Genomic DNA, 19,902 nt, shown 5'->3' on the forward strand with positions numbered 1-19,902 from the left:
AAGGGTGACCTTCAAAGGTGTTTTTTACTTTGTTCTGAAAATGAGTTTAACACTTAGAATGTATGCTGGATATACCTAATAACCTAAAGGAAAGGATATAGGAGTATTCTAAAGGAATTGTGTAACATTTTTTCTGTTAATCTCTCTGGTCTACTTGTAATTAATTATGTATTTAATTACTATTTCCAGCCAGAAAAAAAAAAATCTATTTTTAAGTTAGGAATAGTATATTTCAAAAAAGCAATCAGTTCTTTGAAATTGTCAAATAGGTTTTTTTAAGAGTTAAACAAAAAAAAAAAATGTGACTCAAGTTCAGAGAAGAAATTATTTGTTGCTATGTCACACCTGAATAATTTGTTTTAAGCATTGCAATGAAGAGGAATCAAGAATAAATTTTAAAGAAACAGGCACATTGACAGTAAAGTCTTACAACATAATTCTATTTAAAATTATAAAGCATGAAGGATAATTGATTACTGAAAAGCAAATAACTCTGACAGCCATGAAAAGGGCCTCAAAATAGAAATAATCCATAATTTAAAATGAATTGAAAATAGAAGATTTCTTTTCATCAGGATCGTAAAATAATGTTAATTCCCCATCATGTAATTCATTTAACCTTATCTGCTACTTGCTATTTAGAGAAACTGTTACAGGTTTTCATGTGCATGTGTACATGAATTAGAGATTTTTCCTTTTGGGTCCCTTTTTTTTAATAGGTGGGGATAATAGAGAATATGCTTTAGAATTCCAGTATCATTATAAAGGAGTATTAGAGAAATGACATAGATTTGACTGCTGTAATAGATTAAGTACTAGCAGATTCATGCAGTTTTCAACAGCAGCATGGAAAATAGGGCAGTGAAGAAATATCCACATTTTTAAAATTGCTTCCCTGTTCTATAATTTTCTAATAAGCTGCTACAATGTGGCTGAAAGCCACTAAAGTACTTGTAGGAAGCTCACTTTTTGAAGATTTTTCTTTTTAATTTTTTTCTTCATTCCCAAGTGAATTTTTATCATTGCCATATGTAAGCCAGTAGAAGGATTGGTAAAAATAATAATAATGTAGAACCGAATGTTGTAAACTAAAAATAAAAATTTATAACAAAAACAAATAATAATAATAATAATAATAATAATGACACAGCTATATAGAAACACAAATAGTATTCATTTGATATTAAAGCATTTTTCAATACAATACAGCTGGAGGAGAATGCTGTGACCAGGTGGCTAACTCCTTTGGCGATAGTCATACTGTTAGAATAGACATTGTAGTCCATATAAGTCCTGTTTAAGCAACATTACTTTGTACCTTTTCCTTTCTTGGTTTGTGACATAGTGTTATGTTACTACCAAGTATTTTTAAATTATCTGTAATAGCTGGAATGGGAACATTTCAAAAGATTCCATTGGCCTACTTTAAAATTTTATGAAAGATGGGAGATCTTAATGCTTCAGAATTGTTAGTGCTAATGTGTAAAAACTTAGAAAATTCTGTTAAATTTTAAAAGGAGAGAAAGATAGGGATATGGTAGTTACAAGGGGAATTTTAATTTTTTTGTATAATACTTCCTGTTGCATTTTAACTTGCCATTGACTTTTATATTTAAGACACTTCATTTACAGTTATCATATGTCGTTCTTATCACTTTGCAATATTAAAAAGGTATCCTGGATAGAGTAAGCCTTCCCACTCTGGCAGTTTATCAACTCCATTCCATTGCCTGGTGTTTGAGGGTTTATATGTTCTGTTTGGTAGGGTAGAGATTTGGGGGTTTTTTTCCCAATACTATGACACACAGGCTGTGTCATAAATGAGCCATGTGCTCTAGAGCAGTGTCACTGATAGTGAGTGATCTCCTTGGGAAGATGAAATAGAAAACAGCAGAAGCGTCGTGATGTAGTGGGAAAAACTAGTCCAGAAGCCTCAATTCGTTTCTCATCTCTGACACTAGCTGTATGAATCTCAGTTTTCTTTTATGTAAAATGGGGATAATAATACAGTACCTACCTCAAAGGGCTCTTGCGAGGGTCAGATTTAATGTTTGTAAAGTGCTTTGTAAACCTGAAAGTGCTATATAAATGTCAGCTATTGTTGTTGGGTTGGTTTTTTTTTTTTAACCAGTGATTTCATCCTTTCTCTCTCTCTTCCATCGAGTTTCACTTAGACATTCTTCCAATAATTTCAGATCCACTAAGCCTTAGGAAGTGGATGAGATGATGCTCCTCTCTGCTCCCGTGTCAATGTCGACACTTGGTTTTCTAGAAGAGTGTTTCCTATCCACTTGCAGTGTGTACCACATGGTCTCTTTTTTTGACTGAGGAAATTAGGTATCTTGTTCCAATTTTTGGTAATTTACAGAAGTCTCCCTTCCAAGTATAGTACTGCCCAGATTTTCATTTTTTGCCTTTTCCTTTTTCATAAAAGGTTATAAGCAACAGGTGACATTCATATTACAAAAATTTGATTTTAAATCCATATTATAAAAATAAATGTTTGCCTTAATAGAGAAGTAAAATTGAAACTACCTCACCACCACTAGTCACGTATCTAGGTCAAGTATTTAAAGAGAGTTCTAATGGTGTTGCAAACTGACAATTTTCAGATATAGAAAATAACCAAAAAATCACTCGTTTAACTTTTTTCTTTACAAAAGAAAAAAGGTCACTCATCTCCACCAGCATATTTTTTTTATCAGTTGTATTTTTTGTAAAAGACGAGAAATCTTAAATGTTGCCCATTTGACTGTATCATCCATTTTTAGATGCTCTATAATATAGTGCTCATTGATATAGCAATTGATAGGTTACAAAGCCTTTTCACCTGTTATCTCATTTGGCTTCTACAAAAATCTTTGGAAGTTGGTAGTGCAAATACTGCATAGACAGATGAACAAACTGCAACTTAGTAGTTAAATGACTTGCCCAGATCTGCACAACTCAGTCAGCAACAACACTAGGACCAGAACTCCAGGCTTCTACCTCAAGGCTAGTGTTTTTCTCTCTGCTGACAGCTGCTGTGTGCTGTATCAGGGAATTGAATTGAGATCTCTTTACTTACCTCTTTTATATCATGTTCAGATTCTATTCACCTTGAAATGAAACATCTATCTCTGCTAGATCAGACAGATAGCAGGACTTGTGTCAAAAGGAAGGGCCTTTCCAATTTGTTATGCTAGCAGCTGGTTCTTTTCTATTGCTTTGGCTTACTGTACATCTGGAAGAAGACTTCTTGCAGCTGGGAGCCATTTCATGTCTAAACCACATCCCCTATCCTTAGTAGAAGTATTTTTTTGACATGTCAAGCATATACTTAGTTATAGTTATTAATCTGTAAGTTTAAAGTATTAACCATTGCACATAATTTTGAATTTCATACTTTGCTGTACTTATTTTCCCCAATTCATATTGATCTTTATAAAATTGTTCTGATTTTAAAGTTGTAGTGTGACTATAAGTTAATGTTGAAAGACATAGGTAATATTGATTCTGATAACAAATTATTTAGAATGATAGATGATGTTTTCAGGGTTAGGGAGTTAATATAGTGTCATATGAAAACTAGTTACATTTTTTAAAAAGTAATGTTATTTATTCAAGATATCTCTTGTTACATTGTTAAATTATATATATATGTATATTTATATGTATATATCTATATACATGTATATATATCTATATACATATATATACACATATACATATGTGTGTGTGTGTGTGTGTATATATATATATATATGTATATATATGTATATGTATATATGGCCTGGAACCTAGTAAGAGAAGGTCCTTTTTATTCTCCCAAAGGTGAAGGTTCATTAGTACCAGTACATCAAATATGTCTCACTTCATTCCATTTAGATAGAATGATTTCCTTTAAATTAAGGAAATGTCCCAGCTGCTACACCCTGTCACAGTTTTTAAATATATAGAGAGTCATAAGATCAAACAGAGCAACATTTTTATCTGTTGACACAGGTTTAATTTGGAGGGGAATTTGTAATACTGTCTTGATTTTTTTCCCTCTTTGGCATTCAGATTCTTATATGTGGTGTTCTTGAAAGGAATCTTATCCTGCCTGTGTCAGTGCAGGCTCCAGGCACTGTGTGTTTGGTCAACAAGCAACAGTGGGTGGTCGGACTGTAGCACAGGACAAGGGCCCGCTGTGCACAGGAAAAAATGTTCAAAGGTGTTTAAGGGTGGTAAGGAAGTCTGCTGCCCTTCAGAGAGTCCGGAGGCTATGGATCAGTGTTCCCTCTCACTATTGTAGACTGTGAGAAAACTTGCTGTAAGAGACATGAAGGATGAGAAAATACAGTAAACTTATTCACCTGGTTTCACATCTGCAGACTTATCTCAACAAATATCTGTTTTACCCTTTACTTTGTATATAAACTGTTATACAAATATTGTCTAGTGTTTGAGTTTTTGAGCGGATAAAACTCTTGCAATTTTAGTTGAATCCTGACCAGTCAATAATATATCCTATTGCAATTCTAGGTTTAGCTATCATTCTTTATAAGACCTCCCTAAAGTCTCTGTCACTTCCATGAAATATAAGACTTGTCACTTTACATTTAATCTTATGTATTAAAGAGTCATTAATCTATTTAACTAGAAAATTCATCATTGTAGGAATGAACTACAAATATGTTTTGCATGCAAATAGGTCCAAGTCACAAAATTAACATGTAGAACTACTAATAAAATTTATTTTATTTCAAAAGAAATAACATGAAATCTGAAGAAATGAGTTCTTTTTAGGATTTGCCTACTTTTTTTTCTTTAAGGAAGTAATTGCTAAAGATAATTTCATTGATGTTCTGAGTAAAATGCAAATATCTCTTCCTCCTAAAACACAGTTTTTATTAGATGTTTGTTTGCTGTTTCCTAAAAAGGATCCTTTTTTTGCTTCTGTATATATGACTTTCTAAACCTTCCTGTGGGGTGTATGTGTACAGAAACACAGAGACATGTGTGCTTGTTTATAGGTTATCACCATATAGTACCAAAAAATGCATTTTGCCAAAGTAAAAAAAATAAACCAGTGACCATTGTTCATAAAAAACCTATCGTAGTTATTTAAAAATTATTTTGAAAATTTTTATCTCTTCTTAATGAATACACCTGCTGATAAGATTATCTTTAGTTTAAAACTTTGATAAAATTGTAACCTAAATGTTGGTTTTGTGTATATATTTTATAGGTAAAATTAATATTTATTAGAATTTAATTTGCATTGCTTTTCTAAGAAGACAGTAGAATTTTAAAGCTGCAAACAGTTAGGAAAATCTTTAGTCTAAATCTCTGTTTAGAAAGTTAGATTTCTTATCAAAAGTTATATTTAAAGTCTGATATTCATCCCAATCTTAATCTTGCATCTTTTCAGATAATAAAACTTTCAGATTTTATCCTAGTAGCACTTGCTACCTACCTAATCCCATTTAGTAGCTTATCGTACTTATCGTATCTTTTATAGTAGTTGGGCTATAAAATTTATCATAAAATTAAATAATTATCATCTAATATTCACCGCTAATGGCATCTGTGATCTCTTCTCATTTAGTCCTTATTTCTGGATTTTTTTGCACCTCAGTTTTTGCTTTGGGGCAAGGTTTTTATATTCTCAGATAAAACCTACTAACAGTATTTTCAGTTAAAGGATTGGGGCAAAATAAGTAGTTTTTCCTTTTTATCCTTAAATATTTCTGAATGTGTTTAACCTTCAAAGCCTTAAGTTTTAAAGTTTAAACTTTCCTCCATGAAAATCCCTCTATATAGTGAAATTAAGTAATTTTCCTTTCTCACCTTCCCCAAGTACAGATTTCAAGCATAGAGGCTAGGCAGTTAACACAGGCACTTTTAGTGGATAGAATGAAAAATTAGAGTATTTTATTAGGATTACAATATATAACCACTTTCTGTGTTAAAATGGGTCCTTATATCCATTTTAGGAATGACCCTCAAAGCAACAAATTTATCTGTAAATTTGATTACAAAATCCCTCAAATACTCCCAGTGTCGATACAAAGATGACATTAAAAATTAAACGTAAGTTTCTCATAACAACTTTAAATTGACCCGTGTTCCCCATAAAATGCCCTGCTGCATGGTATGTTTCACATAGATAAGTTAATGTTCCTATGAGAAATGTAGGTTTTACAGATCTAATTGAACACTGCTATTATGCTGTGTTAAAGTATAAGTATAAAAGTGAGCAGGTTTTCCAGGAAAGATACCCTGTATTTTATAGTATACAACAGTACATGAGATGCTGTGTACATTACTCCATAATATAAATAACTTTTTTATTTAAACATTTTTAAAAAATCATATTATGATTTTATGATAGAAGCATCCTTAATATCAAGTCATCTTTCTTGAATTATTGGGTAAATGAAATCAAGGGGGAAACATCCAAGTGATGTGAAATTTTCAACCATTTTCTGATTTTTGTAGTTGTCAGAACAGTCAAAACATTTTAGTGTCAGTGAAGTACTATTGGTGACTTTTTACATCTTTTAAAAAAATTGACATTTGGTATGCCTTCCACCATACTGTATTTGGAATGAATGTTTGGCCCAGGATGTAAGGAAGAAAGATAGTATATTCAAAAGGGTTAAAAATAGGATAAATTTACTAGTCTTAGTTTTATTACATCAAGAAATTCAAGTATAAAAGCAGTGTTGGAGTCATTAGATTTTTTTTTAAATAAAAAGAACACTTTTGTGAGCTTAACAGTAAGTGTTTAGTGACAAAAACCACTGTTAGAATGATTTCGTTCATTTACTGTTGGAAAATTCAACCTGTTGTCCTCCTTTAAAATCATTAATTGCTAGATTTTGTCTCAGTGAGAGAGAATGAGATATCAAGGAGGAAAACTTATTTCTAAGTTGATTCTCACTGTTTAGTTTTCAGGGTTTATGAATTTATGTATAGTGTTGAAGCACTATCTTCTGGTCAGTAAGAATAAAATATGTCTTGCTAATGCATTCCAGATGTTTATTAGTCCTGAGGGTATATGTGCTGTTCTAGTTCCCTGCTGCTGTGTTATACTTTCTTGTAATGCTAGACAACCAATTAAGAAATTAGTTCATGTTAAACTTTCTTTTCCTGATCAGAAAATTGATGATATGTTTTCTAATGGAACAAGAGAGTATTCTTCACACAATCTTTGTTATTAGGAAGGGAAATTTTGGCCTTTTAACAATGTCGGATTTTCAAGAATACTATTTTAGCTTAATATCAGATCATTTTAGTGAAGATCCTAAAATGTACATTATAAATCTCAGTATTATTTCATTAATCTCAATTTTAGAAGGGAACTATGTACAAGGGACATTTTGTGTTCAATTCTACAAGAATTTCCTAAGTGCTTACTATGTACATAAAACTGTTGAAGGCTAGAGATACAAGGACAAAAATGAAATTTTTTTTGGCAGGAGAGGTGGGGGAATTAGTGGCATATTTCTAGAAGCAAAAAAGAAAAGCAAATGAACATTTATTTTTAGTGGAATAGATAAAACAAATGGTTAATATACATTATTAACCTAATAAATTACAAAATGCTACAATGTGGAAAATATCCCATGCTGCCCTTGTAGATAATTATCCAAAGTGTTAGGTTCGAGTTTACCCCTCAAGTTGTTTAATTATAAGTTTTGAAATTATACTATGCCACATTTAAATCTTTGTTCCTTTGTAGCAGTGATTTCTACAAGCTAATGATGATAAGAGATCTGATAGGTCAGCAGTCATATTTGTATAATTTATATAATTTATCAGTTTAAATGTTGATTGCAGTCCTTGTTTTCTTTTGTTTCCCAATTCAGGTAAAAAGTAGTCCTTTTTTTCACAAAATACATTTATTTTAAATATAGCTGGCTTGTAATCCAAATTTTAAGAGACATAAATTAGAAACTGTATTGGCAAAGTAGAATATTAATTATCAAGATCATGTCCCTTCAGAACTTTGAGTTATCTGAATTGTTTTCAGCACATATTTTAAGATGAAGCTCTCATAAAGAAGCTGCAAATGGGATTGGTGACAGTTGAAGTCAAGAAGATTAACTCTGATCAACGGTAGAGTTTCCCAAAGTTGTAGAAGATGGTGAGCTGTGGAATGAATGATTTGTTTCTCTAAGACGATTTGTATTTCCATCTGTTCGAACCATTCCTAGTCCCCATCAAGCCAAATAAATAAATAACAAAGAAAGTACATTTAATACACTATATCTTATTCTTTTGGGGGGACCCTCTTTATTATCTGTTGTTTATGTAGTATCATGAGGTACAACTTTTAAGTCAATATGAGAATTACAAATTCCTTTCTACCAGTTCTTTTTTCAAAATAGTAGAATGTGAGCTCCTTGAGAGCAGAGGCTTTTTAGTTTTTGGTTTTTTTTTTTTTTGGTCTTGTATTCACAATGCCTAGCCCTAGCTTATAGTAGGTTACTTAATAAATGCTTATTGAATTTGGGAATTTCATCATTAGAAGGGAGTTCAGAGGTCATCCAGCCCCCTTAGTCTCCAGCCTTCTTGTGAACTTGAATCTTGTTTGCAGTATTCATGAGAGGCCTTTTCTCTTCACTCCTACAGTCATTTGAATTAAGGCCCTTATCATTTTTCACCTGGATGATCATAATTGTCCAGTTGGGCCTCTCCACCTTAAGTCTCTCTCCTCTTCAAACCATCCTCCACATAGTTACTAAAGCAATATTCCTAAACCATAGGTATAACTATGTTACTTTCTTGGTCAGTAAACTCCAGTGACTCACCATTACCTCTTTGATACTATAAAGTTTTCTCTACCTGACCTTACCTTACCCTTCCAATCTTAGTGCTCCCCTTCACATACTCTGGCCTTCTGCCAAAATGATCCTGCCCTGCCTTTGTACAGGTTCCCCACCATACCTGAAACACATTTTTTAATCTGCCTCTTAGAATCGGTGGTTTCTTTCAAGGTTCAGTTCCAATGTCTACCATTACCTGGGGCCTTTCCTGCTTTCCCCCCTTTTATTTATTCTGTATATTTGTACATGTTGTTCCCTCTCCCCATTCCCCTTCACTCATGTATTCTCTGGGCCCAGCAGGGTACTTGGCAAAATAGTAAGTGCTTAATGCTTATTGACTGTTTGAATTGAGCATTCTGCCACAGGTTGAATATCTTCAATGATGGGCAGCTCACTCGCCCAAGCCAGGCTAATCTAGTTTTGAACAACTATAATTGTTAAGATGTTCCATATGTGAAGACAAACTATTTTCCTGTAATTTCTACTCCTTAGTTCTATTTATGACCTCTGGGACCAAGCAAGAAAAGGCTTCTTCTGCCTGATAAGGATGGAAGACATTGGTCCTATGATTTCATTGGTATAGGAAACTTCCAGATGAGAAAACTTCCTCTACCAATGCAGGTCAGCAGCTTTTCTGCAGTTTATAGTCTTAGAGTTGCCTGGGGCAGGGAGAGAACAAGTAACTTCCTCAGGGTTTTATGTCCAGCATAGGTGTCAGAGGCTAAACTTGAACCCAGGTCTTCCTGGCTCCCAGGCTAGCTGCTTATCCCTTCTGTCACATTGCCTCTCCTAATACTTCAGATATTTAAAGACAACATTTATGCTTTATAAAGCAGCTCTTCTCTAGGCTAAATATCCCAGTTCTTTCAAACCTCATATGGCATGGTTTTGATTCTCTTCACCTCTTGATGCTCTTCTTCTAGCTGGTTCCAGTTTACCAGTTTTTTTTTTTTAACTTTTAAAAAGTGATACCCAGAGCTGAACACCAGACTCTGGAACATCTAGATTGAGCCAGAAAGAGGCTGTCACCTCCTTTGCTCTAAACCAGAGCAGAGGTTGCCAAACTATGGGCTAATTCTAACCTTCAGCCTGTTTCTGTACTTCCTGTGAGCTAAGAACAGTTTTTACATTTTTAAATACAAGAAAGCTTTATTTAAAATGTCAAAATCATCCTTAGCTAGGGCTACAAAAACAAGTAGTAGGACAGTAGTTTGTTGTACATTGTACTTTTTTTTTATGCTGCCCAGGATCACACAGATAAAGAACTGGTCTCAAAGTCAGGAAAAGCTGAATTCAAATCCACCCTGACACCTTTTAGACGTGTGACCCTGGTCAAGTGTCCTAATCTCTCAATACCTCAGGCAGCTGTGTAAGGCTACAAGTTGCTGAGCAGGTACCCATCTGCATTGATAGAGAGTATTTCCTTATTAATAGTTCCCTATAAAAATGAAATCACAGATCTGGTTCAAAGTATCACTTTGGTTTTATTGGCTCCCAGTACAATTGCTCATTCTCTCGTTTACAATCCACTAAAATGCCTTGATTGCATTTTTTATATTAATTGCTTCCTAATCATAATTCTTCCCTTTTGTACCTATGTGGGGTATTTTTTTGTTTTGTTTTGTTTTGGTTCCAATTACAGGACTGGTTAGAAAGGCTGATCACTTTGGAACTGAGCATTCAGAGGATAGACACTTCAAACAAAAAGCCTTTTTAAGCTGAGCATTATAAATGGTTAGAATTCAAGTAGGTGTGGAGGAGGGATAAGGGCATTCTATACAGAAGAAACTGTAATACTTTGCTGGATTGTGATTTCATTAATGTGTTGTTGCTTTCTTTATTATGACAACAGTAATAACAATGATACCTACCATTTATATAGTATTTTAAGGCCCCAAATTGCTTTACAAGTACTACCTTACAACCTGTGAGTTAAGTGCTGTCCCTGGAGTGCTATCAAAGCACATTGTAACCTTGCCTTCTCATTCCTTTGTGATTCTTTTCTACCTCCATCCTTAAATCCATCATAAAGAGTCAATCCAGTAAAGCACCTACCTCATGGGTTGTTATGACAATTGAGTGAAATATTTGCAAAATTCTTAGTTCAGTACTTGGCACATAGTAGGGGCTTTAATAACTGCTTGTTCCCTTCCCAGGGTTTTCACTGAAGACTTTCCTTTGTTTCTTTTTAAATATTTTGGGTATACCAATGCAGTACTCAGCCTATCTGAATATTATTATCTGTAGCATTGTATAATGGAGAGAACGCCTGATTTAGATTCAGGAAAGACATGGATTCAGATCCCACCTTGACATTTAATAGCTGAGTGACCATAAAGAAGTCACTTTACTGCTCTTAGCATCAGTTTCCTGATTTATGAAATAGTGGTAATAATACCTCTTAGGATGGGATCCGTGTATGTAAAGCACATCACAAACCTCTGGGATCTATATAAATGTCAGATGCCGTTGTTGCCACATGACTGATCCACCTCCTCTTGCATGTCCTTGATATTTCAACCCTCCTACATGTTTATATTGCCCTTTGAATCACCTTTAATTTCATAGTTCTTAGGAGTAGCCATGGATCTTGTTGGTGAGACCTATCTGGGGCATCATACACAATCAATGAATGCAATGTTAATCAATCAATGGGCTTTTATGCAATACCTTCTACATGCCAGGCCAGTGTGTTAAGCTCTGGAGATATAGAGACTCTCATCTAGAGTGAATCTCTCTTTTCTTTGGACTTTGCATAGGACATTCTCCATGGCACTGCTAAATGCCTTTAGAGAGCACAGTCTCATGCTTTGTGCTTCCATCAAGGTCAGCAATGAGCTCACCAAAGTTGTATCTTTGATTGCATGCATCAAGCAGTTTTATAATATGCATGCCCCGTGAGGAGTACTGCATAGCTTTATTGATCAAATCCTTTTTATGTGGGGGGAGGATACAATCAACAAACAGAGCTCATAATCTCTGTTTTTTTCAATCATGTGACTGTAAGGATGTGGTTTACTATAGGGTGGGATCTGGAGCATCCATCTCCTTACATCTGGGCCCCCAGCAATGCTACCCTGAGACTGAGATGCTGTGGGTTAGCACCCACTCACAAAAGCTCATGAGTCCCAACTATATATTTATTTTTATTAGTCAAAAGGCACTTAATCCAAAATGAAAGATATGTAATCAGTGTAGCAAATAAAGAATAGTACAGGAAAATTACCTTCACCCATGCATATAAGGGGAACACTTTCCCCAGTATACTATACACCTGTGGGTAAAGATACCCACAGAGAGAAGACATGTAACCCACAAGTATGGATGTAGGGTACATGCAAAGCTCACACTTTTGATGCTGGCTAGAAGCTGATATTTTCTTCCAATATCATCATATTGTTTTCTATTGATTTCTTTTGGTTGTTGCATCTCTACTTATCTTTGGTTGTTCCATCTCTGCTGGGTAATCTCTTTGGGGATTGTGTGGTTGCAAGCCTGTTCTCTGCTGCCATCTGTAGGGCTTCAGCTATCTAGCTACTTCAGGGCCAGCTGTTGTTCTAACTACTATATGTTTGAGAATTACAATAATAATAATAGTTATTATTATTATTACTATAGCAGCTAGTATGTGCTTATTATTTGCAAGCACTGTGCTGTGTTTTATAATTATGTCATTTGATAGTATAGTTAGTATAGTTGCAGTAAAGAAGTCTCCCTGACAAAGAAAGCTACTGTTCTTTTAATACATAGCCAAATGTGGAAATGTTTTGCATGACTTCATATGTATAATGGTTATCATATTTCTTGCATTCTCTGTGAGTGGGGGAGGGGTAGAAAGGAGGGAGAGAATTCAGAACTAAAAATTAAAATTAAAAAAAAATACATAGCCAATGCTTTGAGTAGCCACACCCAGCTAGACAGCTAACAAAAGTCAAATGATTCTTTTTGGTGCTTATTCCAAGTCAGTGGTCCCAGACAACTATTTTAAGTTTACAAAAAAAAAAAGTTTATGTTGTGAAACATATTTGAACTCTTTTTGCATCCCTGATTGTTAGCCTCTGGCCCCAAAACCTATTTCTGGAAATCTTCAAAAAATCTCCTAGTTGTCTATGCATACTGGGGCACAGAGACATGAAACTGGTTAGGGGGAAAGAACTGGTTGAAGAAGTCAAAGCCACTACCTTCTACCCAACCCCCTTGATGTCATTTCTGCCTTAGTTATGCATCTATTCCAGGAACAGATCTTGCTGGTTCTTTTTACCTTCACCCAACACAGAAGTAGTATTTCTCCAAAGTAGAAAATCATAAGCAAAAGCTTGCCTTCTCTTATTACTGCTCTTTTCTTATACTTTCATCAAGGATATCCTTACTACATTAATGGACCATTCTAATAAAAATGAGAAAGTAGGTAAATGAGTCCATCATCTTTGTCCAATGACCAGTAACTGGACATACTACTGAATGAACTGAATCATATCGTTCTTGACGGCCTCACTGTAAATGAAACAAAAAAACAAAAGGAAGATACATCTAAATAAAAAGATGGTCCACAGGTTGTTTCAACATTTGGCACAGAAGGTAAAGAAATAGAGATTGTCTATAAAGAATTTTATAATATCCTCCATTTTAAATCAGCATTTGTTTTGATACTTGATAACTTCAATGCAAAAGTAGATATAGGTGAGGAAGGTGAAATATATGTTGGAAAGTATAATTCAGGAATAAGGAATGAGAATATCTTCCTTCTTAATATTTTGCAAATAAGGTTATATTCTAAACCAGTTTTTTCCTTATGTACCTCAAAAGATGTAAAGTGTTAGCTGGCTGTGGTCATTTCTGAGCATTTTTGACCTCCTTGTGGCAGCTATTTTATGTTGATCATACTTCTCTAAAAAATGGTAATAATCTGTATCCTTATTTTTATGTTTCCCATTTTTCAGAGTCAACTAATTTGAATAAATTAGGTTGGAGTCATTAAAATCACACACAATCAAATCTCATCTTAAACCTTTGTTCTAATTTGGTGTTACTATTCTCTTTTCTTTCATATGTATATGGAAAATAATAACAAGCCTAACAGTCCACAGGTGTTTGAATTAGGGACTTGTACTCAATAGGAAAGAACAAAAAAGTAGAACATTAGAAGAACAAAAAAATAAAAAACTTACAGTAAGGTAGCTAATGAATCACTTTTTTCCCTCAGGCAATACAGCACTACATAGTCCAATGCTGGAGCTGGATAATGATATGCGCCCTTCCGCATTGGCTCATCTTAGTCAGACAGCTTCACTAAAAAGGGCCAGCAGCTTTCAGTCTGGTCGAGATGATAGTAAGTATTTTTCCTCTTCTTTTTTTATTTATTAGTTTTTAAATTACTTATGTTTTCATGCTGTGATGCTATATAACTTCTGGTTTTGAATACCAGTGATTTTGTTATCTATATCCCACCTCTGGTTCTTATGAAACAACTTATGAGTTACTAAAATTTGCATACAAGTGGATAGTTGAAGATGAAAATATGGAGAAAGAATCTGAGAGAGTCTTCATGGAAAGAATATAATCAAATGTCTTGAACGTGCACATTCCTTGCCTCCATTTCATGGTATTTCAGAGTTCAAAGGGACCAAAGAAGCCATCTTGTTCGATCTGTATCTTATCAAGGATCCCTTGTATAACATCACAAATAAAAATTACTGCTTTTCTTTACAAGTTAATCCTACCCCCTAGGATATAAACAGAGTTTTGTCAAAAAAAAAATAGCAAAACATTCAGTAACATCGCTCTCATTAAAAATAATCGTTATTATTCCTCAATTGATAAATGGTCAGAGGATATGAACAGGTAGTTTTTAAAAGGAAGAAATTAAAGATATCTATAGTCATGAAAAAGTGCTCTAAATTACTATTGATTAGAGAAATGCAAATCAAAACAGCTTTTAGATACCACATCTCTTCTGTCAGATTGGCTAACATGACAAAACAGGAAAATTATAAATGCTGGAGAAGATGTGGGAAAATTAGAACACTACTGCCTTGTTGGTGGAGTTATGAACTGCCAACCATTCTGGAGAGCAATTTGGAGCTATGCCCAAAGGACTATAAAAATGTGCATACTCCTTGACCCAGTGATACCACTTCTAGGGCTGTATCCCAGAGAGATCATACGAGTGGGAAAAGAACCTATATGTACAAAAATATTTATAACATCCCTTCTCGTGGTGGCAAAGAATTGGAAATGAAGACGATGTCCATCAATTGGGGAATGGCTAAACAAGTTGTGGTATATGAATGTAATGGAATACTATTGTGCTATAAGAAATGAGGAGCAGACAGACTTCATAATAACCTGGAAAGACTTATATGAACTGATGCTTAGTGAGGGGAACAGAACCAGGAGAACATTATACACGTTTAAAGACATACAGTATCTCTGATAATTAACTTTGATAGACTTTGCTCTTCTCAGCAATGCAAGGTTCTAAGACAGCTCCAAAAGACTCATGATGGAAAAAGCTATCCACATCCAGAGAAAGAATTACAGTATCTGAATGAAGATTGAAGCAAACTATTTGCACTCTCTTTTTTTCTTTTGGTTTTGTGTCTTCTTTCTCATGGTTCATTCCATTGGTTATAATTCTTCTTTACAGCTTGACTATTGTGAAAATAAGTTTAATGTGAAGGTATATTTAGAACCTATATCAGATTACATGCCGTCTTGTCAGGGCAGGGGGGAGGAGAAGGAGGGAGAGAAAATTTGGAACTCAAAAACTTGTGGAACTGAGTGTTGTAAACTAAAAATATAAAATAAATTTAAAAATTTTTAAATAATCATTCTTAATAGCGGTCAAAATATTTCATACTGCTAGTAAACAAAAATATTTTAAAATATTGTTTTATTTCACATTTGAAATATCATTTATTTCCTATATTGGGGTGCATGGATGTAATAAAAAAAATTGGTAGACACTTCCTCTTGCCATTGGTAATATTATGCAAAAATAAGATAAAATTTGTATCAGTGTGAATTGAAATCTATGCAGATCACGTCATTCCTTGCTATTTTAGCGTACTTCAGTTTACCAATTTAAAAAAAATGATAAAACATTAAAATTAAACTCATTTTTTTGACTGATTCAAAACTAAATTCCTTTTATTTTATGCTGTTTCTATCTTCTTTCCTTAGCATGGCGTTATAAAGCTCCCCACAGGGTGGCCTTTGTTGAAAAGTTGACCAAGCTTGTTTTAAGTCAACTCCCTAATTTCTGGAAGCTCTGGATTTCCTATGTCAATGGAAGCCTTTTCAGTGAGGTATGAATAGGTTCATGTAAATGTGATTTTGATACTGTGAATTTATGTAGAGTTTTATTTAGTGTTTTAAAGTGGTTAAAATTAATTAAAGTAATAAAAGCCTAATGGAGTAGAATTAATGACCACTATGATTCTTTTAAAATTTTGGCCATTTTATGTCATAAAGACTTTTATATCACAGGATCATATAATCACTCTTAAAACAAAATTGGTAGAAATGTTTTCATAGCCTTAAAATCTTTGTATAATTCCAACCTGGCAAAGTTGTGAATGATATGATTCATTTCAGTTCATTTAATAAAATGTTTATTAAATACCTGATATCTGCTAGGCACTGGGAATAAAAAGACAAAATCAAAACAATCCCCACTTATGTTCTGCTAGGGGAATGTTATTACATACATGCACATAAGTGTAACATACGACATAGATTCACAATCTCTAAGCTTACACAAACCAGATTCAGTCTTTGAGGGTGTTCCCCCACCCCAAAAAATCCTCTCATTAGACCGTTTTATCAATACCTAGAGTTTATTTTAAGAAATTAAATATTGCTCGATACTGAGACGAATGAAAAACTCCAAGATCCAGAGCTTCTGGGTAATTAATAATCAATTTGTTAATTAGGCTAGCTAGCAGTCAATAAATTAGTGGTCAGTGGTTTCTTTCAGTAACCAAAGACTCCCAGTGGAGACCATTAAATACCTTTCTGAAATGGAATGCCCCGACAAGTAAAAATCAACCCTGATTGGTACACATTCCTGCTGAGAATGTAGCTTCATTATGAAACTGAGCAGCCTCCAGCTTTCTGGACAGGGGAATCCATCTCCATCCAGATTTCTCTGGGGTGGTTTTTTCTTCTTCATGAGCTCGGTCACCCTAAACTCTAATGGAGGGGTACAGGATAAGAACTGTTGCAGACTGGATTCTGTTTATACTCTAGACTGAAGTTAAATCTCCTAGTTGAATAGGATCCCACCCGAGATTGAAGACCATGTTCCTTCAGGGCTAGGAGTAATTTCATCAATTACTCGTGGCCTTAGGGACTGACTTAAACTAGAGCTGGACCATAAAGAGGAAATAGAAGCAGAAAAACCCAAATCCCAATTTACTAATTGGTTGTTTATTTTAATAGTATACTAATAATTTCTCTCAATACTTATGTCTAGTCCTCCTTAGATATGGGTAAGAGTCCCTCGATGCTAAAACGTAAGGTCATAATGCATAGTAGATACTAGAGAGCTTTTATTCTGTCCCATAGAAAAAGCAAAAATAGCATAATAGTTCTTTTGGGTCAGTATCATTGGGAAAGCACAGTGATTGATGTACTTCTAATGAATATTAAATAAGAAAATAACTATATCCATGTCTAAACTCATTCATTTTCCTTGACATTGCCTGGAGAAATAAAAAACATTGCATTTTGGCAAGTTTTTCTTGCACAAAGACAGGCTTCAGATGCAACTAATCTCTATAAACAGAAAATTCCAAAGAATTATAAAGCTGTGTACATACCCTTTGACCCAGCAATACCACTATTAGGTCTATTTCCCAAGGTGAACAGGGAAAAGGAAAAAGAACCTATATGTTCTAAAATATTCATAGCAGCTATCTTTGTGGCTGCAAAGAACTGGAAATTGAGGGGATGCCCATCAGTTGGGGAACTGCTGAACAAGCTGTGGTACATGATTGTAATGGAATATTAGTGTGCTGTAAGAAATGATGAGCAGGTTGATTTTAGAAAAACATGGAAAGGTTTGCATGAAATAATGAACATGAAGTGAGCAGAATCAAGAGAATGTTAGTACAATAACAGCAATACTGTTCAAAGAATAATCATGAGCAACCAAGTTATTCTGATATTCAAATCGACTGTAAAGGACCTGTGAAGGAAGATACTATTGACCTCCAGAGAAAAAAACTGATAAATAGAAGTATGCATAGTATGGTTTTACATATATTTATAAATCTGTTTCAAATGATGGCCTTCTCTAGTGCAGGGTGGGGAGGAAGGAAGGGAGACAGTGTGGAATTTAAAATGTTACCCAATAAAATTTTAATTTAATTTTAAAAATATATATGTATATATAAATATATAAAAACAAAATTACTCAACTGACAACATGTCCACACTCAGAAAATGGAATAATTTAATGATAGTCCTTTATAAAAGAATTCTACCATTATTTTCTTTTAAACTTAATATTTAATGATTAGAATTTCTTAAAGCAAAAAAAAAATCTCGGTCTCTTAAAAGTTTTGTGGTTTAATACTACCACACACACTATTAAGTTTCTTGACCTTTACCACAGGAGATGATCACTATACTATTGGTATTATGGTTTCCTTTCCTTATCTACTTAATCTATAAACTAAGGTTATTTTTCAGGATGGGAACATTTAGAAGCCTTCCTAGCAATTTTCAGGGATAAATAGTGATCACAACTTCCTATAAGAACTTTAGTAGTATTATAGAATAGCTGATTTCAAGGGATCTTTCTCTAAAACCAATCTAAAATTCTAATGACCTTTTTGTATCAAGAATAATTGAAGCCCTGGAGGTACCATCTGAAAACTGATCTTAGAGTGGAGGGTCTCAACATGGAGTTGAGTAATCTTGAGATCTACTAATTCATTTGAAGAATAGGGAAAAGAATACTCCTAAGGTATATGTTTTAAGATCAGCTTTTTTCAGCTTATTAATATAGAGTATCTAACATGCTTTATACATGCCAGTTAATGTTTGGACAATATTGAGATCTGTCTTTGGACCAACTAGAAAAGTTCATGATTTTGGGAAGGCCTTTTTATTTTCTTATTGCAATTCAAATGTACATTTTGAACTCATCAAGAAGAAGTACAATCTCTGACAGTTGTGACCTCATAGTGGTAAGTATAATGTAGTCAAACAGCGTTTTCTTTTTTAACAGGTAGGTACCCAGTTGTGGTCAAAATGGCATTCAAATAATATCATGCATATTCTACATAAGACATAAATGAGCTATTTCAGAAGAAGTGAAGAACCACATCTGCAGTTGTAAAAATCACTTTTGCTGAGTTAACATCTCCAGGTCTCAATTATTTAAAAAAAAAAACTTTTGAAAAATGAAAATTATTGCTTTTGAAAAATTTTCCCCTTAGGTATATATCTCACATTTAATTAACTCCACAGATTTGTCTATGTTAGTTTTAGTTGCAGAATATCTTTCCTCTTTAGTAAAAATCTGAAAATATACCTAACATAAATAAAAAGAAATACAAATATTATTTTTTTAAAAAATTCCCAAACAATGAAGAATCGCTTAAGAAGAAAATTCAGAATTTGAAAGTAATTAACACCAGTTAAGATATTTTTAAAATCACACACCAAGAAACCTAAATATTTTGGTCAATATGTTAATGTTGTAGCTGCATATTGCTTTTTTTGTCCTAGAAACTAACGTGTTCTTTTGGTAGTATGACAGTTGAGGTCCTAGATGGTATTTCCAGCAGTTTAAAAAGTTAGAGCTCTTTGAACAAGCCAGACCCATGTGAGGTAACATAAATGAATCAAAACAGTGAAATCTAGCCGTTGGTCTTACCACAAAGTAGTTTTGGTCTGTATATACAGGAAAGGATTAATTTTTTTAATTAACGAAATGGTTAATGGTAGGTTAAGATCTTACCTTGAGATATAGTTTAGACATAGCTTATTTCAGGTGTGAGAAGACTGAAAATGTCAAAATAATTTTCAAACATTAAGGCCCAACATTTTTTAAAGGCAATGAGTCATAAGATATAAATTAGCATGATGTACT

The 19,902-nt window shown here is 33.7% G+C and overlaps 1 protein-coding gene across 3 annotated transcripts in view; it reads left to right on the plus strand.

Annotated features, from left to right (window-relative positions):
- EXOC2 (exocyst complex component 2) overlaps window positions 1-19,902 on the plus strand; it is a 228,324-nt gene that overhangs the window by 100,196 nt on the left and 108,226 nt on the right. For all 3 annotated transcript variants that reach the window (XM_036755919.1, XM_036755909.1, XM_036755926.1), the window contains exons 12-13: window positions 14,002-14,127; window positions 15,981-16,105. In XM_036755919.1, the coding sequence (XP_036611814.1) occupies window positions 14,002-14,127; window positions 15,981-16,105 (251 nt within the window). The remainder of the gene's footprint in view (window positions 1-14,001; window positions 14,128-15,980; window positions 16,106-19,902) is intronic.

Source organism: Trichosurus vulpecula, chromosome 1, assembly GCF_011100635.1.
Source record: "Trichosurus vulpecula isolate mTriVul1 chromosome 1, mTriVul1.pri, whole genome shotgun sequence".
NCBI classification, from domain to species: Eukaryota; Metazoa; Chordata; class Mammalia; order Diprotodontia; family Phalangeridae; genus Trichosurus; species Trichosurus vulpecula.